Source organism: Dromiciops gliroides, chromosome 3 (assembly GCF_019393635.1).
Source record: "Dromiciops gliroides isolate mDroGli1 chromosome 3, mDroGli1.pri, whole genome shotgun sequence".
Taxonomy (NCBI): Eukaryota; Metazoa; Chordata; class Mammalia; order Microbiotheria; family Microbiotheriidae; genus Dromiciops; species Dromiciops gliroides.
In genome coordinates this window covers 331,558,428-331,582,506 of record NC_057863.1, presented here as the reverse complement: position 1 = coordinate 331,582,506, position 24,079 = coordinate 331,558,428, and the positions used below count along the sequence as shown (strand labels likewise).

At 39.8% G+C, this 24,079-nt stretch overlaps 1 protein-coding gene across 1 annotated transcript in view; it reads left to right on the top strand.

Annotated features, from left to right (window-relative positions):
- HGD (homogentisate 1,2-dioxygenase) overlaps nucleotides 1-24,079 on the top strand; it is an 83,517-nt gene that overhangs the window by 45,275 nt on the left and 14,163 nt on the right. The window contains exons 8-11 of the mRNA XM_043991082.1: nucleotides 2,604-2,683; nucleotides 5,323-5,422; nucleotides 11,144-11,268; nucleotides 21,384-21,488. Coding sequence (XP_043847017.1) covers nucleotides 2,604-2,683; nucleotides 5,323-5,422; nucleotides 11,144-11,268; nucleotides 21,384-21,488 — 410 coding nt within the window. The remainder of the gene's footprint in view (nucleotides 1-2,603; nucleotides 2,684-5,322; nucleotides 5,423-11,143; nucleotides 11,269-21,383; nucleotides 21,489-24,079) is intronic.

Sequence of the window (24,079 nt, the reverse complement as noted above, 5' to 3'; positions counted from 1 at the left end):
AGGATTTCTAAGGTTTTCTTTCAACAATCATAGGTTACAATCAAAAGGGACCTTAGGAAATGATGCTCAGCACTTTCATTTTATAGATGAGAAAACCAGGACTACCAAGGTCACACAGAACTAGGACTAGGATTTGAACCCAAATCCTTTGATTCCAAATCCAGTGCTTTTTGCCACTACACTAAGGGTTTGGGGGTACATGTATATTTCTCTCCAGGGATCCTCCTTGCCACCCCTACCAAAAAGTTGTGACTTCCTCTTCCAGCCTGTTTTTGATCAATCTGCTGTATCATGCATCTATTTTTAGCTTTTTTTGAACTTGACAGACACCAACAGATGTGAACTTTCCCATATAAAAAGAATAGAAAAAGGGGATTGCATATGGAGCTCTGAATCTCTACTCTGCTCAGCTTGATGAATTTACCACATTAGTTGGTGTATCTATTTCAAAGGCTCCTTACCTTGCCAAATATGGGCTCATCAGCAGAGTCAAGAAAAACAAGGATAGAAAATTTGATATATGAAAAAACTGCCTGCAGACCCATAGATTTAGAAAATTAGATTGTTTTGGGTCAAGCCTCATTTTATTCATGTGTAATGAATGAAGTCTTCTGGGAGAATTCCCTTTGATCCTATGGTAGTGCTAAGGGTTTTTTTTCTTTTTTGGTTTTCTTTTCTTTTTTTTTTTTAATAAACATTTTTATTTAAAGTTTTGAGTTCGGGGGCAGCTAGGTGGCACAGTGGACAAAACACTGGCCCTGGATTCAGGAGGACCTGAGTTCAAAAATCCAGCCTCAGTCACTTAACACTTACTAGCTGTGTGACCCTGGGCAAGTCACTTAACGTCCATTGCCCCACAAAAATAAATAAATAAATAATAAAGTTTTGAGTTCCAAATTCTATCCCTTCTTCCTCCTCTTCCTTCTCTCTGAGGCAGTAAGCAATAAGATATAGGTTATACATGTGCAAGTATGTAAAACATTATCATATTTAGTCATGTTGTATTAAAAAACTTGAATAAAAGAAAAAATTAAAGGAAATGAAAAACAGCATTCTTCAGTCTGTATTCCATCAATATCAGTTCTTTCTCTGGAGGTGGATGGTATACTTCATCATTAGTCCTTTAGGATTGTCTTAGATCATTGTATTGCTGAGAATAGTTAAGTCATTCACAATTCATCAAACAATATCGTTGTTACTGGATAAAGCACTGGCCCTAGATTCAGGAGGATCTGAGTTCAAATCCAGGCTCAGACACTTGACACTTACTAGCTGTGTGACCCTGGGCAAGTCACTTAACCCTCATTGCCCCACAAAAACAAAACAACAACAAAAAAAGAACGTTAACATTTATATTTATATTTGATCTTGAAGGAATAGAGAACTACTAGAGGTTACTGAGGGTGGCATGGGCAGACCTTCACTGTGGCAAAATCACTTTGGCAGCTCTGTGGAGGATGGAATAGAAGGGGTAGAGGCTTAGGGAAGGGGGACTAATTAGAAGGCTATTGCCACAATCCAGGTGAAGCCTTGAAGTAGAGTAATGTCTATGGGTCGACAGAGAAGGAGACTTATACCAGGGTTATGATGAATGTAGAAATGGCATGATTTGGCAACCAATTGCATACGTGAGGTGAGAAAGGAGTCCAGGATGACACTGAAGTTTCAAAGCTCAGTGATTTTCTCCTGGAAAGATATATCCTCTTGCCAATCAGATTAGCCTTGGAAGCAGTCCCAGCAGAAGAGGGATTGGGAGCCAAGTCATTGCCAAAATCTGTTTGCTATAGCTGACCTCTTTAGATTTGGACCCAAGCCATTCTGAATTAGAGCACCTCTGTGACAGATACTCCAGAGGGCCTGAATTACATTGGTGAATTATCTGCTAGTTCAAAGTGCCCTTCTAATACAATACCCTGCACAGAAGAGAGAATAGATTGAAGATGGGCTCAGGGCAGGTGGGTAGTGGGTAGACATCTATGTCAAAACCAAACCTCTGTCACTGCTGTCCACAGCAAACTGAACTTCTAGGGAATAGAACCTACTAGACCTTCTCTGAATCTACAGGTCCAGACATAAACCAAGGCTGAGCCAGTCTCCCCAGAGCAACTGCAAATGGGAATTGTTTCCACTGCAGTGGATAAAGTGATAGACTTGGAGTCAGGAAGACCTGAGTTCAAATCCTGCCTCAGCTTTCCTACCTGTTTGACCATGGACCATGCAAGTCATTTAACCTCTGAGAGCCCCTCATTCTTCCCTATCTGTAAAATGGATACAATAATAGCACTTACCTCACAGAGCTACTGTAAGGACCAAATAAATGTCAGCTTTTCCTTTCACTCTCCTACTTTTCATACCCTGCCACTGCCAATAGCTGAGCTCCAGGGCAAACCGAACCCAACAATTCCTAAGAATGTACTTACTACTGCTAGAAGACTGTAGAATTCATTCCTTTGACTGTGTGTCAGCCTCCAGGGCTGTGAATCCAATACCTTTTTTTTTATCAACAGGAGGTTCACCCTTGAGCCTAGCTCTCTGTTCTCTGTATTTGCAGAGATGGAAGAATTTCTAGTCCCTTGGAATCCTGAATGTGTCTTTCTCTTCAGTCCCACAGCTAGGGAAGCTTCTCATTTACACTGAGTTTGGCAAGATGCTGGTGGAACCCAATGAGATCTGTGTCATTCAGGTAAGCAAAATATCCCTCCTCTCCAGGTCAACCCCACAGAAGCAAGGAGGCATTTGGATCAATCAATCAATTAATCAATGAACATTTATTAAGTGCCTACTATGTGCCAGGCACTGTGCTAATGCTGGGGATACAAAAGGAGACAAAAGACAGTCTCGATCCTCAAGGAGCTTTCAATCTAATGGGGGAAACAACATACAAGCAAATATTTACAGAGCAAGCTATATACAGGATAAATGGGAAATAATTTCCAGATGAAATTAAGAGGGGTTGGGAAAGGCATCCTTTGGAAGGTGGGATTTGGGGTACTTAAAGGAAACCAATGAGGTTAATAGAGCAGAGGAAGAAGAATGTACCAGGCAAGGGGGACAGCCAGAGAAAATGCCTGGACTCAAGATAGCCAGGTCATTGTCACTGGTTTGAATACATCGGGGAGTAAGGTAGAAGGAGACTAGGTAATGAAGGGTTTTGAATGTCAAGCAGAGCATTTTGTGTTTGCTCCTGGAGGCAATAGGGAGCCAATGAGATTTATTGAATCAAGAAGGAATGTGTGACATGATGGGACCTGTGCTTTAGGAAAATCACTTTAGTGGCTGAATGGAAGATAGATCAGAGTAGGGAGAGACCTGAGGCAGGAAGATCCACCAACAGCCCATTGCAATAGTCCACTCATGAGGTGATGAGGGATCCTAGCAATTTACCATTTCAATGGTTAGGTACCAATTCTAGGAGCTGTTAAAGAGGACAGAGAGATGTCAAAGAGCCTAGGCACCAATAGAGTCAACTCCTTCTATCCTGCAGCTTCATTGTTGCTATTATTGTTTATTGTTTGTTTTTCTTTTCTTTTCTTTTTTTTGAAATTTGTTCTTTCCATGCTCTGCTCCTGACTCTCCAGTCTTTTCCATCTCAACTCAACAGTTTTTCAGCTCCTTTTTTGGGTGTGTTTTCTTCCCACCCCACCCCCTCTTAGAATGTAAAATCCATGTGCTTGGAATTGTATCCCTAGTGCTTAGCATTGTGCCTGGCACTTAGTAAGCACTTAATGAATGCTTTATCAACCTATCTAATCAACATGCATTACCTTCTCCCTCACCTCTTACCCTCATTGAGAAAGAAAAACAAAAACAATACCTTTTTTAAAAAGATGTATTCACACTAAAGCAAAACAAATTCCCACAACTTCATTTCAAAATAGGACAAAGCCACAAAACATAATTCTTCCCATAGATGATTCAGAAGAGGGATGAGGTTGAGTGGCTTGATTAATTGAAACCTCATTGATATTGGTTTCCATCTTATGGATGGGGAGGGAAGCAAGAGACAGAGAAAATCTGGAACTCAAAATTTTATAAAAAATGAATATTAAAAATTGTCTTTAAGGGGCAGCTAGGTGCCACAGTGGATAAAGCACCGGCCCTGGATTCAGGAGGACCTGAGTTCAAATCCAGCCCCAGACACTTGACATTTACTGGCTGTGTGACCTTGTGCAAGTCACTTAACCCCAATTGCCTCACCAAAAAGGAAAAACAAAAACAAAAATTGTCTTTAGGAGCAGCTAGGTGTCGCAGTGGATAAAGCACCAGCCTTGGATTCATGAGGTCCTGAGTTCAAATCCGGTCTCAGACACTTTACACTTACTAGCAGACCTTGGGCAAGTCACTTAACCCTCATTGCCCTGCCCCCCCCCAAAAAAAATTGTCTTTACATGTAATTGGAAAAAATAAAATACTATTTTAAAAAAGAAAGAAAGAAACCTCATTGAATCAGGCCTGAAGAAACTCTGTCGTGCTTAACCTAGAAAGAGGAAGAACTTGAACTGAAATTCAATTAAACTGAACAAGCACCTATTAAGTGTCTACTATGTACCAGGAACTGTCCTAGGTCCCAGGGATACAAAAACAAAATCTAAGGTCTTTGCCCACAAAGACTATATTGGTATAGTTGGAAATGACATGTACATAGAAAACTAAATACAAAATATATTCAAGGTAATTTCTGTTGGGGAGGGCACCAGTCTTATAGGAAGGGCAAATCATTAACAATAGAATAGGGGTTCCAGAGGGCACAATGGAAGGTTAGGATGGAGTTGGATAGGTTCACTGGAGAGATGGGGCTGACATTAATGGGTATGAGGCACCAGTGAATGTTGGACAGGGAAAGGAGCTTTGGCCAAGGTGACCTAAGACTCAGAATCACAGATATTCTGAGCAAAGCCATAGGAAAGTAGATTGTCAAATGCTTTTGCAGTAGCCATGGTGATACTTGTTTGATTATCAGTCTCTGAGCAAGGAATGGGAAAGAAAGCAGGGGCTGCAGTGGAAATGATGCCCTGTATAGCAGGGCAGATAGTGAGCCCCTGGGGCTGCCTAATAGTCTCAATGAAGGGCTAGGTAGAGCCCTGGGGCTTGGCTAGTTATTGAGGGGTGAGCTATATTTGAGGTACTTAGCCCCAATCCTCTAATCTTAAGATTGTCTGGAGACATAAATGTGATTGTAAGTTCAGTTCTATTATCTGGCTCATCTAAACTGAGGGCCTCTTGGATAAATGTGGTCTTTGCATTTGGGGGTTGGTATGAGGCCTTTTTTTCACTGCAGGTATGATTTCTATGAGGAACCCCAATTTCTGCTTCTTTTTCCAGAGAGGAATGAGGTTCAGCGTGGATATATTTGAAGAGACTAGGGGCTACATCCTAGAAGTCTATGGAGTCCACTTTGAGTTGCCTGACCTAGGACCTATTGGTAAAGACTTACTTTACATCTCTAAATATCTATCATTCAATGGGGTAATGAGAATAATAGGAAAACTGGATAGATCAGTAGGAAAAAACAGTAACAACAGGAAGTATGACCTTCAGATCTAGTAGATGAGTTCAGGTATCTATGAATAAATACTGCAAAATAAAGGAAAATGATCCAACACTTGATGAGATTGAGAACTCTTTGGAATTTGAGAACAAGGAACCACAACATGCTGTTCCTGAATGGTGTTAAAGAGACATTAGAATTATGAGAGCAGAAATAATGAACAGAAGAGAAAAATTTGAGTCTGCAATGGTAAACTTCAGCAAAGAAACAGGGGAGAGAGCAATATATTGGGAATGCAGGGACAAATAGAGGTAAAGAACAACCCTGAAGATGAGAAGTAAAAAACAACATTAAAAGAAAATACCCTGGGGCAGCTAGATGGCACAGTGGATAATGCACTGGTCCTGGATTCAGGAGGACCCATGTTCAAATCCGGCCTCAGGTATTTGACACTTACTAGCTGTGTGACCCTGGGCAAGTCACTTAACCCTCATTGCCCACAAAAAAAAAAAGAACAGGTAAGAAAATAAAATATCCACACTATGCAAGCAAAACATGGAGATCTTGGGGGCAGCTAGGTGGCACAGTGGATAAAGCACTGGCCTTCGATTCAGGAGGACCTGAGTTCAAATCTAGCCTCAGACACTTGGCACTAGCTGTGTGACCCTGGGCAAGTCACTTAACCCTCATTGCCCCGCAAAAAACAAAAACAAAACAAAACATGTAGATCTTAAGGATATGATGCATAGAGACAAGCCCATGGATCATAAGTCTCCCAGAACAACATAATAGGACAAAAAACCCTAACACCATAATGAAGGAAGTAATAGAGGAGAACTGCTCAGAACTTGTGAATATGAAAAAAATGAAATTCTAATAGAAAGACTTCACAGATCACCTCTAGAAGAAAAGGAAGGAAGGAAGGAAGGAAGGAGGAAGGAAGGAAGGAAGGAAGGAAGGAAGGAAGGAAGGAAGGAAGGAAGGAAGAAAGAAAGAAAGAAAGAAAGAAAGAAAGAAAGAAAGAAAGAAAGAAAGAAAGAAAGAAAGAGTGGTAAACTCAAAGGCACTAGTGGTTAAATTTAACAATTCAATTCAGAAACATGAAGTTCTACAAGCCATCAGGAGAAAAACCTACAAATACAAAAGAAAGGACATTTGAATGACTAAAGACTATTTATTCTACACCTACTAGAAAGAGAATGAAGGAATGGAATAATGTGTTCTGAGGAGCTTTAGAGCTCAAGATGCATCCCAGGGTGGCCTATCTCTGAGATTAAATGTGCAAATGTGAGCTTCAATGTACAGGACAAAAGATGAACTTTCAATAATGGAGGAAAGTTTGAAACAATTTTAGAAGTGAACTGAACATTTTTAGAACTGAAGAGATTATTTGCTTCTCAAATACCCTAGGCCACAGAGTTTCAGGAGCACTGAATTAATGCAGACAGCAACAGCATTAGAGGGACAACAGAAAGACCTGGAAGAAACTTCTTTCTAAATGTACACAGGGAGACAGGAGTAAAGGCAGAAATATGGTACAGGTAACAGTAAGGAGACAAAGGGAAAGTTATTGACGGAAACTGGTGACACCTTGACTACGAGCTAATGCTTCTTTTGTGGGACTACATTATGACATGGGAGGGTGCATGAAAAGAGGAGAGGGGAACACAGGGATAGAAAGGAGTTAGTGATGCACTGGAGTTTAATCAAAGGCTAGTAAGGAGGGAAAAGTGACCTTGTGGTCTCAGAAAGAGAAAAGCCTACAGGGGAATTGGTGAAGAGGGAGAAAGATTGAAAAGGGAGGAAAGAAAGATGGCTTACTTTGGATATGGGAGGAGGTTCTATAGATGAATGGTACTGAGTGAAAGGAGATGGCCTTGCAGTGGATGAGGCCTGGGGGATTTGCTGTCTGAAAGTCTATTTGTCACTGCCTGAAAATCTACTTGTCCTGGAAGGTGGGGGAAGTTGGAACCCTTGGGGGCAACTGGAAACTGGAGGAATGGGAGAGCATGGATGCATGGAGGAGATTTCCAGGCAAATGTAGAGAAAAAAAAAGTCAACAAGAGAGGGTGTTTGATTGTGTGTCTGTGTCTGTGTACACACATATACACACATTTACATATATTGGGTGGGGGGAAGGGAGGGGTCCCACCATAAGGCAGTGTCCTCTCTCACACCTCCAATATTGACATTGTTCTGAGAGTGAGACACTATAGTAAAAGGGAATTCATGGGGGAAGCTCTACTAGGTAGCAGCAAGTTCCTAGAGAGCAGAGCTAGAAAGGTTACCTTGGAGGCTTTGACTGTATGAAGGAAACAGAGAAAAAAGAAAGACCAGATGATTATAGGGGTCATGAATCAGAGATGAAGGGTCTAGAGTAAACAGAAAGAGAAGGTGAATAATGAAAAGAGGGAGAAAAACCCTTTTATGAAAAAACATGAAGAAGGGAAGGGAGATTTACTTCACTGAAAGGAAAAAAGTAGGGGAAGAAATATATAACCTGACTGTAACGACTGGAATGATGCCACCTGCTGGAGAGTTACTGTAGGAAAGCTCCGCCATGAGGAGAAGGCGTCTGAGGGCAAGCCATGTGACTTTCCCTTGGCGTCAGGAAGTGATGTTTGCTTGTGGGTACTGTCTATCAAAGCTACCAGCCAATTAGCTTGGAGCTATGTGTGCATGTGTGGATGGGATGTTCCCAATTTCACAAGAGGCTTGTGAGAGGAAGAAGGGGTGAGGCTTGCTTTCTCGCTCTCTTTTGTCAGGACTCTCGTGGAGAGTAGAGCAGAAATGCGGGCTTCCTGAGATAGATGTAGGCATCTAGGCCTCTTTCTCTCTTCACCAAATTCTTATTCTCCTTAATAAATGCTTAAGAGTCTAACTCTTGCTAAAGCTCATAATTTATTGGCGACCACTCATTAGATATTTTAGACAGACTAGCTAGAATTTTAGCTCCTTACAAGATAAAAGCAGCAGAGAAACTAATAAAGAAAACCCAAAAGGGAAAGGGTTACAAATGAGGAGAAGAGGGGATGGGAAAAGATCCAATGGAAATAGGGCCACCTTTAAAAAAATGTTAAGTAGTTGAATGAACATAGTACTGTGTTTACAGCAGGAAGGAAAAAATACTAACTTGAAAAAAAGATTTATAGACAGAAGAAATATAAACCTAACTCTTATAAATACAAATGGATTAAACTGTCCAATAAAATAAAAAAGAAAAAGATTGGAGAAGAAAACAAAACCATTCAATCTGTTGCTTATAAAAATATATTTAAAAAATAGACATACATAAAATGAAACTGTGGGATTGGAGGGCGGGGCGGGGGGGGGGCACGGAATTTACTCTGCATCAGGTGAAGCCAAAAACACAGGAGTTGCTATCATTCTATTAGACAAAGCAAAAACAAACATTCAAAAAATAAAAGAGGATAAACAAGGAAACTATAATATGCTGAATGGAACCACAGAAAACAAATCAATATCAGTGATAAACTTTCATGCTTCAAATGCTTTAACATCCAGATTCATAAAGGAAACATCATCTGAGCTTCAGGAAGACATTAAGTAACTCAGTAGTAACAGGAAACTTCAATATACCTCTAGCAGTTTTGCATAAGTCTAACAAAAAAAATAAAAGGGGAAAATATGGAACTGAATACATTTCGGGAGAAACTAGAGTTAAAAGATTTGTGGCTTCTTCTAAATGGGACAGCAAAAGAAAATACATATGTCTGTTCCACAAGGAAAGCAAGCTGACAGAAATTAGGCTTAGACCAACATTTTAAATGGATACAAAACCTTAGTATTACAGGTCATTTTATACAAAAAATTAGAAGAAAAAAAACAGATCAGATACCTCTCATAGCTATGGGTAAGAGATATACTCTTAATCAAACGAGAGATAGAGGCTATTACCAAAGATGAAAGATAACTTTGATTACTCAAAACTGCAAGCTTCTGCACAGCAGCATTAATGCTTTTAGGATAAGAAGGGAAGCGGTTGAATGGGGGAAAAATCTTTGTATCAGATTTCTCTGATAAGATTTTGGTATCCAAGATATATAAACAATTTATAAATATATATAACTAATACCCATTTCCCAGTAGATAAATGGTCAAAGGATATGAACAAACAGTCCTCAAAAGAAGGACAGCAAAGTATTCACAGCCACATGAAAAAATGCTCCAAATCACAAATAACAAGAGAAATGGAAATAAAAATGACCCTGAGGTTTTATTACACACCCTGAAAATTGGCAAAAATGACCCCAAAATGGCAATAGTCAATGTTGGAAAGGTTGTGGGAAGATTGGCACATGTTGTTAGTGGAGCTATGGAATGATAAAACCATTTTAGAAATCAATTTGGAATTTTGCATAACAAGTCTATATACCCTTTGAACCAGAGATTCCATTACTAGGCTCATACCCAAGAAAAATAAATCGAGAAGAAAAAAATCCCCATATTCTCCAAAATATTTATAGCAACACTTTTTGTGATAGCTAAAAACTGGAAACAAAGTAGATGCCCATCAATTGGGAAATAACTAAATAAATTGTGGTACATGAAATGGAATACTATTGTGCTATAAGAAATTATATGAATGATGAATACAGAGAAGCATGGGAAAATCTATATGAATTGATGCAGAGTGAAGCAAGCAGAGACAAGAATACAATATACACAGTAATTATAACCATATAAATGGAGAGAATAACAACACAGCAAAAAATCAAAAGTAAATGTAGCTGGGCAGCTACGTGGCACAGTAGATAAAGGACCAGCCCTAGATTCAGGAGGACCTGATTTCAAATCTGACCTCAGACATTTGACACTTATTAGCTGTGTGACCCTGGGCAAGTCACTTAACCCCCATTGCCCTGCCCCCCCAAAAAACAAACAAACAAAAAAAGTAAATGTAGCAAAATTGTAAAGATCAAGTGAGACTCAAATACTCCTAACCCACCCCTTTGTAGGGGGCTGGCTTTATGGGGAGGTCCACAGCTGATATACATTATGCATGTTTTAGGATTTCTTCAATATATTGATCAGTGGTGATAACCTTTTTTTTCTCTTTGGAAAAAAATACTAATTGTCATATGGGATGGTTCATGGGTAGGGGAAAAAGGAAGGATAAGTTGTATAGTATGGTAAAGTAAAAAGCAGAAAATATCAATAAAGTCTATTTTTTAAAAAATATATAATATAGGGGCAGCTAGGTGGCACAGTAGATGGAGCACCGGCCCTGGATTCAGTAGGACCTGAGTTCAAATATGGCCTCAGACACTTAACACTAGCTGTGTGACCCTGGGCAAGTCACTTAACACCAATTGACTCACCAAAAACCCAAAACAAATATATATACATACACAATAATAAAATATTAAAAAAGAAAAAAATATTTTTTAAATATTCTGTCTACTCATGGAACCTTCTAGAATGAATTTAAGAAGTAACTGACAAGGGGCAGCTAGATGGCGCAGTGGATAAAGCACCGGCCCTGGATTCAGGAGTACCTGAGTTCAAATCCAGCCTCAGACCCTTGACACTTACTAGATGTGTGACCCTGGGCAAGTCACTTAACCCCTATTGCCCCACAAAAAAAAAAAAGAAGAAGTAACTGACAAGACTATTTGTGTCTTTCCATTTCAGGTGCCAATGGGCTGGCTAACCCCCGAGATTTCCTGATACCTGTTGCCTGGTATGAAGATCGTCAGGTGCCAGGTGGTTATACTGTGATTAATAAGTACCAGGGCAAGCTTTTTGCTGCCAAACAGGTAATAATATAACCTCCCTGGAGAGCTAAGCAAACTCTAGCTCTCTCAATGTCTGTGAACATAGTGGGGAACATAATATATATTTTTTAAAAGTCATCCCAGTAGGATATAGGGGACCTAGCACTGAACTTGGATCTCAGAAGATTTGGGCAAAACACTGTATCTCTAAGGTCTTTGTCTCCTATGAGAAGGCTTTACAGAAAGAACTTCATCTACTTTTGAGGGGCACCACTTGTTCTGAAATGCCTGTGTATCACCCTAAGGGTATATTTTGAGAGCCCACACTTAACACTATGGGTTCCATTGTTCTGTGACTCAGAAAACCTGCATACACTTAGATAAGCTTTGTGAAATACTGTGAGCTAGCCCTACTGTTAGATGAGAAGAGAATCACATACAATACAAAGTGTTGGATACTTTTAAAAGAGTTTATATTTAAATGTGGGATTAATAGCATATTTATCTTCTTAATTACACTTCACCTAGGCTAATGTTATCATTACCTTTTCTCTTGGAGTGACAGATGTTGGAAAATGACTCAGAAATAAATGAAGTGATAGTCATAAGCCAGGGACTTAAAATTAGCATCCAAGATAATATAGAATATGAATTCCTTGAGGACAGGGACTGTATTTGTATGCCCAGTGGGGCAGCTAGGTGGTGCAATGGATAGAGTACTAGCCCTAAAGTCAGAAGGACCTGAAGTTCAAATCTCACTTCAGACACTTACTAGCTGTGTGACCCGGGGCAGTTCACTTAACCCCAATTGCCTTAAACATCCAGGACCATCTCCAGTTTTCCTGATATATGTCATGCCTTTGGACCCAGATGGCTCTGGAGGAGAGAGTGAGGTTGGTGACCTTGTACAGCTCTCCCTCACTTAAATTCAATTCAGTGCAAGTCATGACATCACCTCCTGATGTTATCAAGGTCCTCTTTGAAAACGAAGGACAAACACCACCACCCAGCACAGTATCTGAATCATAGCAGGTACTTAGTATTGTTGGTTGATAATAACAACTCCCATTTATAGATAGTGTGCTTAAAGAGACAGTGTAGTGTAATGGTTAAGAAGCTGTCATAAGGGGCTGGGGTGGAATCCTATATCTGCATGTACTGGCTGTGTGACCCTGGGCAAGTCACTTACTCTCTCAGTGACTTCTGGTTATTTCCCTAAGACTATAAAATACAGAGATGGTTCAGATCTGCACTGGCAGAAGTTCTTCATGGAGAACTCCCTACCCTAATGAAATCACAGATCCAGTGATAGCTATATCAATATTGACATCTATCCTACCTCTATGTCTATTTCTCTCTGTCTACCTGTGTATATCTTTATCATATCTCTAGATGTCTATCTAGATTTCTCTCCACATCTTTATCATATCTCTATAGCTCTAGCTCTCTATCCATACATCTATAGTTCTGTCTCTCTATATCTATCGTATCCCTATATGTTTATCTCTCTGTCTATATTTACATCATATTTCTATTTCTCTATCTCTCTAATCTATAGATATCTATAGCTCTATAAACATATGTAAGTATTATAGATATCCAGTTATATATAGGCTACATTAATATTTAATTAACTAGGGGCAGCTAGGTGGCGCAGTGGATAAAGCACCGGCCCTGGATTCAGGAGGACCTGAGTTCAAATCCGGCCTCAGCCACTTGACACTTATTAGCTGTGTGACCCTAGGCAAGTCACTTAACCCCAATTGCCTCACCAAAAAAAAAGTTTTTTATTAATTAACTAGTATGTAATAGCTATGCTACCATAAGCAAATCAATTACCTCTCTGAACCTCAGGGTCTTCCCTTCGCAAGACGGCGATTATCATACTCGAGCCACATGCCTCACAGGATTGTTGTAAGGGAAGCACTTTGTAAACCTTAAGGCTACATAGTAATGTGAGTGCTTGATATTTCTGGTCTGAGGTAGGCTTGGGTGGTTATCACTGCCACTGCTCTTTGAAAACCACTCTGGCCATCTGCTTTAACATGTTAGTAAAAGTATGGAGGAAAAGACACAGGGTATGGAGTCAGAAGACCAAGATTTGGGTTGCAGATACCATGAAATACTTGTATGGTCCTGGACAAGTCATTTTACCTTTATGCCCTTGTTTTCCCTATGTATTTCTACACACACATGCATGTGTATATATGTATGCATGTAGGCGTGTGTATGCAAGACATATGCATATGTTTATTTATATGTATGTTTAGATTGTCTATGTCTATACACATTGATGTACACACATGTATATGTGTACATGCATGCTCACACATATACACACAGTACACATAGACATACACATAGACATATACATACATATACATACACATATACAAGAGGATTTATTAAGTGCCTACTGTGTGCCAGGGGACAAATATTTTCTCATTTAATCTTTACAACAATCCTAGGAGGCAGGTGTTCCTATACTCACATTATAATTGAGGAGATGGAGGCACATAGTTTAAGTGATTTACCCAGGATTACGGAGATAGTGTCTGAAGCCAAATTTGAACTCAGGTCTTCCTGACTCCAGGCCCAGCACTCTATCTACTGCACTATTAAGCTGCCTCTAATTGAGCTACTAGATGACTTTTAAGATCTCTTCTAGGGGCAGCTAGGTGGCGCAGTGGATAGAGCACCGGCCCTGGAGTCAGGAGTACCTGAGTTCAAATCCGGCCTCAGACACTTAATACTTACTAGCTGTGTGACCCTGGGCAAGTCACTTAACCCCAATTGCCTCACTAAAAAAAAAAAAAAAAAAAAAAAAAAAAAAAAGATCTCTTCTAGCTTTGATATTTTTAAATTCTTTTCTTCTGTGGGCACCACCAATAGAAGACAAAGGCTGCTCCTTCCTGAGACGGTGACATAAGAGACCACAGAGCTGCCACTTAAAGGACCCCCAGACTCCTATCTTTCCAAAGCATAGCATTGCTCTGGTAGGTCTTGATTTAGGATTCTTCTGCAATCTCAGGACCTTGGGAGGATGCTGGGCTGTTTGGAGAACTTCTTACCTCATAAGCCCCAGGCCCCACTCCATCTCTCAACATATGACCTTGTCTCCTATTTCACTAAAAAGCCTGGGGCCATCCAGTAAGAGCTCCAGTCTTTACCTGTATCCTTATCTCTGTCACTACATCTACACCCTCACTCTTCTCTCTGGATTCAGAGGAAAGTGCATATCCTCCTCTTCAAAACTAGCCTTCTGCTTGGCCTCTAGATAATGTCCCTTCCCCACTTAGAGTGGTTGTGTTCTACTTGCCCCCTCCCCCACCCCAGCATCCTTTATGTTTCCCCATCTATAATGTCTCCTTTAAGCAGGGAGAGACTCCATCCCCCCACCCCAATTAAAAAACATCATTACTTGACACAATACTTTGCTTCTTGCTATTATACTAATTCTGCATTTTCTTTCACCACTAAACTTCTACAATAAAGATCTTAATTTTTTCATTATCCATTAACCCTGTGTATATGCTTCCTAACTCTAATAACAACCAAAAGGGCATTCTCAAAAATTATCAATGACTTCCCCTTATTATCTACTTGAATTGTCTTAAAATCACAGATGAGTTGAAAGAGATATCGGGGTAAATCTAATTCAACCCCTTCCTAAATCTTGAATCCTGTCTCTAATGCTTCCTCTTCTAAAAGATCTCCAGTAAACTCTACTCAAGGCAGTCCATTCCTTTGTTTAGACACCTCTAATAGTTAGGGAAATTTCCCTTCTACTGAGCTGGAATTGACCTCTGTGATATCTGTATAGCCATTTGGTATTAATTCTGCCCTATGTAACCAAGCAGAAAAAGTCTGAAAACTTGCCCAGGGCCACACAGCTGGTAAGAGGCCTTGGTGCCCAAGGCTTCTGTTTCCAAATTGGATTTTTTTTTTTACTCTATCTCTCATGCCTGGTTTTTCCCCCAAATTGAGGCAATTTAAGCTATCTAGGCCTCCCTTCTCAAGAGACTCCTTCAGACAATAAATGCTTATACTTGGCATCAAAGCCCCAAACTATTGTCTCTGGGTAAACAATCCTGACATTCAAGCGATTTTTTTCTATTTGCAGGAGACAGCTTAGGGAATATCCTTGAAGAAGCTTTGTGTAGGCTTCCTTCAAAAAAGTATATTTTAGGTCTCCTGTCTAGATTTAAATTTGAGGCAGTGGAAACAGAACTGAGGACAATAGGTAGAAGTTTGAATTGAGGTAGATTTGAGATTAATGGGAGGAGGAGAAATTTCCTTATGATTAGAACTGTTGCAAAGTGAGATAGAATAGAAGATTCTTCCCCTCTGGAGGTCAGTGAGTGGTGGATGGATGACTACTTTTTTGTTGATGCTATGAGAGAGGATTCTTGGTCAGTAATGACCTACATGGCCCATCAAGGTCTTTTCAATAATAGTAGTAGCTAACATATATATGGCTGTGACAGAAATGGTGCTAAGCACTTGGCAATTGTTATCTCATTTGACCCTCACAGTAACTCTGGAAGGTAGGTGCTAATATTATCCCCATTTTACAGATGAGGCTAGGAAATGTCTAAGTCCAGATGTGAATTCAAATCTTCCTGTTTCCAAACCTAGTACCATCTTTATGATGCCACTTAGCTTCTCCTTCAAACTCTTAAGAGTCTGTGTCAACACTAATTATAGCATAGTACCTTGAAAACAGTAGGTATTATTGCAAAAATTTCTAAATTGCAGGATCAGATGAAGAAAAACCAAAGTCTCCAAGCCAAAGAAAATAGGTTTATTGAAAGAGGGATCCTGTCTCAAAATAAAGCTGGTCTCAGGTCTAGGACCCAAAGACCCCAAGCCTCAGGATCTAAGGGTATTTATACACAACAAGCTCCTCCCACAATATTAACACAATCCAAGTGTTACATGTCCGATAAGTATGAAGTAGAGAGAAAGAAACCATCCGTCTTTCATCATCGAATTGGCTAAGCCGTTGGATTTCATTTTGTCGCCCTAAATGATGACAATCTGATGGCATTCCACTAAGTTGATTGCCAATGTCTGACTGTCTAGCTGTCTACCATACTAATGTTCCAACTTTTCTTTAACTCTGATTGGTCCCTTTCAGCTCAGAAATTACTATTTTTGGTATTTGACCTTTAAGCTGATTGGTAGATACCTAACCACAATTGGAATTGGGTTAATGGATATCAGTTATGTGGTTTCCAGAACAGTTTAGAATATAGCATTTGTATTAGCCCTATCAATATCTGTCTTACTTACTCCATTATAATTTGCTTAAGACGCTAAAGAATACCTAAGAGGGCAGCTAGGTGGCACAGTAGATAAAGCACTGGCTCTGGATTCAGGAGGTACTGAGTTCAAATCCAGCCTCAGACACTTGACACTTACTAGCTGTGTGACCCTGGGCAAGTCACTTAACCCTCATTGCCCCCCCCCAAAAAAAAAACAAACAAGCAAAAAAAAAAGAATACCTAAACATGTTAAATCACAGTTTGTAGTCTATAAATTGATTATTACCATCATTAAATCACATATCTAAGGGATGGGGAAAATCTCACTCACATTATTTAACAAATGCTTCTTTAATTGACTTGAATTAGAATATTCTAAGATACTATGTGTGTGTGTGTGTGTGTGTGTGTGTGTGTGTGTGTGTGTGTATGAAATTTCTTCTCCAAGCTTCTTTGCATACCCAAGAGCTCCCTTGGAACACAAGATTCATTATTGTACAGCTCTTTTTGTATATACTTTTGTATATGCCTAAGATCTCACGTAACTATCAGCATTGCCTGATGAAAAATACTTTCTCAGAGACACCTACAACCCAGAGGAACACAAAAATACACAGGAAAAGTTAGCCAGGTGGGAAGGCTCCTCAAATCTTCAATATCTTATCACCAAGAAGCTTCACCTGGCTTTTTTTTTTAAACTCTCTCCTTCCAACACAATCAACTCAAGGCCCCTAGCATAAGACCCAATTAAGAAACACCAACACAGAGGCTTGGACTAGCCCTGGTTTTATCCTAAACCTAAAGACAGAGAAGCTGCCTTTAGAGAGAAGAGATAGAGAGAACAAATAGCAAATGCATTCAACATTGAAGGTGTGGGAGAGGAACTAAGGCTTTTGTTAGGACTATTGACCACAACTTGTAACTTCTCGTTTTCATTGGTCAAACTGCTCCTCCACCATGATTGTAATAACATCACTATCCACCATATGATGAATAAACTAGGCTCATTATTACTTCTTTTCTTTGTCTTTGCTGAAGCTTTCCTCTTTGCCTAAAATACACTCCTTTTCCCTTTGTGTATCTTAATGGACTGTCCATTCTCCCAGTCCAATTTCCTTCACTAACCATCCTATCTTCATTGCCCTTTTCCTTCTCTCAATGTTTACAAAATTTATAGTCTATTCCATGGAATTTAACTCTTAAATTAAAAGTGGTACTGAACAAACTATAACTATATGGCAATGACTAGTTTTTCAAACAGCGTCCCAGGGTGTGAAAGTTTACATCCAAATAAGAATTTGTTGATATTCATTTGGTTTTCAGTTGTGTCTGACTCTTTGTGACCCCATTTGGTTGGGGTTTTTTTGGCAGAGATACTGGTATGGTTTGCCATTTCCTTCTCCGACTCATTTGACTGATGAGGAAACTGAGGCAAACGGGGTTAAATGACTTGTCTGAGGTCACATAGCTAGTAAGTGTCTGAGGGCAGATTTGAACTCAGGGAGATGAATCTTCCTGACTCCAGGCCTGGAACTCTATCTACTGCACCACCTATCTTATTAGAGGATAATAAGAATTATCCTCTTCAAATATGTCATCATGGAAGTTGATATATGGATTCCAATGAGGCCGTCATTACATAGTATATCTTTGAAATGCCTCTTTGGAACTTTCTTTCAGAATCCATTTATAAACCACATAAGAAAAAGCAGTCTCATCACTTCTGTGCCAGATCTCATTTGGGGGGTAATCATTTCAAAATGTTTTATTGATATTTTTTTTATACTTGGTCATTCCCTAATAACCTTTCCTCTACCATCATATAACTTTCACCAATAACTAAGAAAAACAAACCATTGTAGCATCTCCATCTGACAGCATATGCAACACTTGGCACCTATAGATGTCTCTTCTCTACCAAAAGGAGTGTGTTTCATCATCTGTCCTCTGTAACCAAAATGCAAACAATGTATAAAATACCAATGTATTTTAGTCACACCTCATTTTTTAAAACTCAAAACTTGTATTACTCAATATGATTAGCTATTCCATTCATCAGATTTGGCTCTGAATATAGTTTTGGCTGTTGCCAAAAGTCAAATTCATCTTGGAAAAGCAAAAGATATGACATAATTCTGATATTCAAAAGAATGTGCCAAAAGATCTGAAAGGCTATCCCTAAATAAGAGTTTAAAAGTCATTTCAAACAAAGGTGGCATCTTTTGAAGAGATTAGAAGCTTCTTTCACTCTGTCTTTGTATCTCAAGTGCCTAGCACTATGCTTGGCACATAGTAGGCGCTTTGAATGCCTTAATATTTGGCACAGTGCTGAACACCTTCTAGGCATTCATTAAGTATTTGCTGACTTATGATTGATGGGGGATCTGTAGCTTAACTTGATGAGAACACTGGTAAGACCTAGGACAGGAAGTTTACAATCTGAATCCAGAAGGCATATTCAGCTAACACGACAACTAAAGCCATTGGCCCAAACACTTTGGGTGTGTCCTAAAACTCTGAGGTCCAGTAATTAAAATTACTGGGTACCATCATAGATGTCCCAGGTTATTTTAGTACTATTAGGCATGCAGAGGTGCAAATATTCAGAAGATGAATGTGAGGAAACCTGGTTTCCTCATAAGTAAATAGGATGGCAGATTTAAAAAAAAAATACTGAACACCTATCTCACCACTTAAACTTACTAAATCTCAATCATCCAACTGATCTCCCAGCCCTGAGGATCCTTGGTCCCAGAATTGGCCATAATCCATAATTTTTTTTTGCAGGGCAATGAGGGTTAAGTGACTTGCCCAGGGTCACACAGCTAGTAAGTGTCAAGTGTCTGAGGTCAAATTTGAACTCAGGTCCTCCTGAATCCAAGGCTGGTGCTTTACACACTGTGCCACCTAGCTGCCTCCCTATTTCTTTCTTTATTTTTTTTGCGGGGCAATAGGGGTTAAGTGACTTGCCCAGGGTCACACCGCTAGTAAATGTCAAGTGTCTGAGGCTGGATTTGAACTCAGGTACTCCTGAATCCAGGGCCGGTGCTTTATCCACTGCGCCACCTAGCCACCCCCTACTTCTTTTTTTTTTAAGTTACATGATAACTTTATTACATACTCAAAAGGAACAGCAAGCTGTACATAATAGATCTGCAGCCTCACAATCACCTTCCTTCTTTCCACTATGCCATGGAAATGCCTGTCACATTTCTTAAGTTCAGAATATAATAACTAAAACTTAATAATAATAAAAAAGAATAGTCACAACAAGAGGTGATGAGATCCTGAGCTAGGGGATGGCAGTGTAAGTAGAGAGAAGGGGACATATTTGAGAAATGTTTCAGAGTTAAAACAACAAGATTTGGCAATGGATCGCATATGAGGCGTAAATGAAATTGAGGAGTGGAAGCTGACAACTTTGAGGCACTAAGTCAATTCGACTATTATAAATACATCCATGATATTTCACCACCAGAGGAGATTCTCTTCTCAGCCAGGGAACCTAAGGATACTCAATACCTTTTGCTAGTCCAAAGAAAGAGAGACAACTTAGAGCAATGGAGAGTGCAAAGCTTGGCATCACAGGACCTGAATTTGCATCTTTGCTCAAGTCACTTATCCTCTTTGGGTCTCAGTTTCCTTATCTACAAAATGAAGGGTTGGTTCAGATGGACTCTGAAGTCCCTTCTAGCTCTTTTTCAATGGGTATATGTTAGGGAGTTTGGGAGGAAAAGGAGAAAATGGGAAACACAGAAGTCTGGGATTCAACCAGAAGCAGCAAGCTAGGTCCTGTTACTCAGTAAGTAGAGTCAAATGCTACCTAAAAGTTGGGGTATAGTCAGATGCTTCTCCATCACTCAATAGTATAGATTATTTTAGGGGGAAGAAAGCTAAATTAGAGAGATAAGGAAAAGGGTGAGTAGAAGAAGAGGTAAAGATGACAAGACTTCCCTGAACCAAGGTTTGGTTCTTGTTTTTATATTTCAATAGATCCAAGGTCTCAAAGGTATAGGTACACCCTCCACTAGTACAGACTTCAATCCATCCATGCCATCTCATCACATACAATTCTTGTCCATGCCTTTACATTAAAGAAATGATTAATACCTTTTTGGTTTTTACATCACCTTCATTTCCCAATATATCTTCTCTTGTCCCTTACCCATTGAGGTATTCCTCATATCAAATAATTTTTTAAGAGTGTCCATGTTTTTCCCCCATAGAGCCCCCTTAGATCCCTCTCGGGGAGATGTCAAAAATCTACCCAAAATGTCAAAGAATTTTGAGTGTACAAGAACAGTACTCGAGCTTTCCATTTAAAATACCTTTTCCTCATTACATCTCCTTATCTGGTCAAATAAATAATTTCTTTTTAATGCTATTTTTTATGTTCAAGTCATTGTTAGTATCATGCTGCAGCCTCCTTACACCCAACCTATATGAATTCTCCATTATCCTTTGTGTTGAACTTGGCATCATGAAGACCTGGGTTCATATCTTGCCTCAGACACTTATTTGCTGTGTAGCCCTGGGTAAATCAATTAACTTTTCTGAGTCTCAGTTCCCTCATTTATAAGATGTGGATAATAATAGTACTAACCTTATAAGGTTATAAGGATCAAAATAAACAATGTAGGTAACATAGTTTATAAACCATAAAGTGTCCTATAAATTTGTTTTTAATAATAATAAAAATAAAAATAATTCAGTTTCTGAAACAAAATACAAATAGGAGAAAGGTAAAGAGAAGAGAGAAGGAAAAAGGAAACAAGGAAGGAAGGGAAGCAAAAGGACAAGAAGGTTACAGAATAGGAGATGGTGTCTATGCTTCTCTATAGCTGCATAACTGAAAGGTTTGTGCTAAATCTTTGTTTACTTACTAAACAGGATGTTTCTCCATTCAATGTTGTTGCCTGGCATGGAAACTACACTCCCTATAAATACAATCTGGAGAACTTCATGGTCATCAACAGTGTTGCCTTTGACCACGCGGTACGTCCTAAAGTGGAAGATGTTTCTGGGAATGGGGTGGGGGGCTGGGGGTGAAGGTGTGGAGAGGGAATGCTTTCCTTTGGGGAGAAAATAATTTGCTCTGGACATCCTCTTATTATGCTAAAGAACCTAGATTAATGACAAGTTCCAAAGAAAATTCTAAAGAATGAACTTTGGGGTGTATTTCACAAAAATAAGGTCAAAATCTCAATGAACTTAGAGAACAAAATATTGCACTTCTTTGGACCATTTTTATGATAAAATGATGCAGTTGAACTCAATGATCTCTAAGGGTCTTTCCAGCTCTAATAATCTAGAGTCCATAATATAAACTTTTTCAAGGCAGGGCTATTTTGTTTTATTTTGGTTTTTGTCTTTGTCTTTGTATCAACAGCACCAAGCACATGGCTTATACAGTAAACACAATAAATGCTTGTTGGCTTGAAATGCTCATTCATCTATGACATAGGTCTGGAGACCAAGGTAGCGAACACAAGACTACATCTTCATAATCCCTCTCCCTACATTCCTTCCTCCCTTCCTTCTTTCCTCCCTCCTTTCTTTCCTTCCTCCTTTGCTCTCTCCTCCCTTCCTTCTTTCCTTCCTTCCCTCCTGTAGGGTATGGGATCCTGCCTACTCTGCCACTTGTTGGGTACAAGCAGGGGCTCAGATGTACACCTTCCCCACACACTCTAGATAACAGCTCTATACTGAAGAAAGCCATTGGCAGCTCCAGAGTTAAAGAGATAGAATTTACTTAAAGAAGACTTCCTTACAGCGGGGGAGGGGGTCAGTGTTCAAGATGTCCAGAAGACATTATATGAATTCCCATCTAGCTCCTCCACAACTTTCCCTGACATTTATACATATAAGCATCCCTGGCAGAAAGCCTTCTTTGTCTGTGCAAGTGCAAATCAGAGGTATAGGGGGCACGTGCACAGGAGGTTGATTGGTCAAAAGGTTGTGTGACTTCCCTGGTGCTTGACTAGCTCATACTGTATGCACCCTAAGGGCAGCACGAAAGTCTCTGCCTAATTTGGATATTCCAGGGGCAGCTAGGTGGCACAGTGGATAAAGCACTGGCCCTGGATTCAGGAGGACCTGAGTTCAAATCCGGCCTCAGACAATTGACACTTACTAGCTATGTGACCCTGGTCAAGTCACTTAACCCTCATTGCCCTGCCAAAAAAAATTAAAAATTAAAAATTTGGATAGTCCATTCTGCATGTCTTGGATCCCACACTCCACCTATACTTCCCTGGGAAACTATTGATAAGAAGGTCTCCAAGACTGTCAAGGACAGTGTGCCTAGAATATGTGCATATACACATACCTCCCTCTGTGTAACAGGATGAATAGGAGGTCAGATTTTTAACTTGTGAGACCCAGTCATATAGCTAAAGCCATGGTACCCAACACCTCCCTTCTTCCTCCCTTCTGCAGACATTTATTACATTCCAGGGCAGCTAGGTGGCGCAGTGGATAAAGCACCAGCCCTGGGTTCAGGAGGACCTGAGTTCAAATCCAGTCTCAGACACTTGACACTAGCTGTGTGACCCTGGGCAAGTCACTTAATTAACCCTCATTGCCCTGCCCCTCCCCCTCCAAAAAAACCCATTTATTAAGTTCCTACAATGAATTTATCACTATGTTAGGGCCTGAAGGGATAAAAAAAAAAAAAAAGATTTGTTCTCTGCCCTCACCGCACTTACAGTCTAATATCAGGGAAAGACTCAAATAACCATAATACTAAGAGAATATCATGAGTGTCTGAGAAGTACAAAGGGTTAGGAGAGTTCCCAGACACTGAAATAATGAGATTTGCTGCCTAGTTCATACTAGATTAACTTAATCTACAACACAGAAAGATAATTAAAGCAAAAGGCAGGAGGGCAGCTAGAAGAATTACTTTGGGTTAATTCAGTTTTTATCTCTGTGATATCCAAGTACCAGTCTGAGAAATGGCAACTCTTAAAAAAAGCCGAAGGGGAAAAGAACGACTAATAGCAACCTTTTTAAAAGGATCCTAAAAAGCTGAGGAAACGTTCTTTGTGTCTCACTACTTTTCCCTTTAATGGGTTTCCCCAAATAGAGTGGAAACAGTAACAGATTTCAAGTCTAAGGACCTATGTTTATATTCGGGCTCTGCCACTGATTCTGTGGGTGTCCTTGAGCCAATCACTTCCTCACTTCTGGGCTTCAGTTTCCTTCTTTATAAAATAAGCGATTTGAACTAAATGACCTCTAAGATCCTGTACAACTCTAAGTGGAATAATCCTATGGAATTTTAATTTTCACAAGGCTTGTTGTTCAGTTGTTTTTAGTCATGTCTGACTCTCCATTACCCCATTTTGGGTTTTCTTGGCAGAGATACTGGGGTGGTTCGCCATTTCCTTCTCCAGTTCATTTGACAGAAGCAGAAACTAAGGCAAACAGGGTTAAGTGACATGCCTTGGGTCACACTACTAGTTAGTGTCTGAGGCCAGATTTGAACTCAGGGAGATGAGTCTTCCTGACTCCAGACCCACTCTATCCACTGCACAACCCAGTTGCCCTTTCACAAGGCTAAGAGTTGGCATTTGTGTTCATTA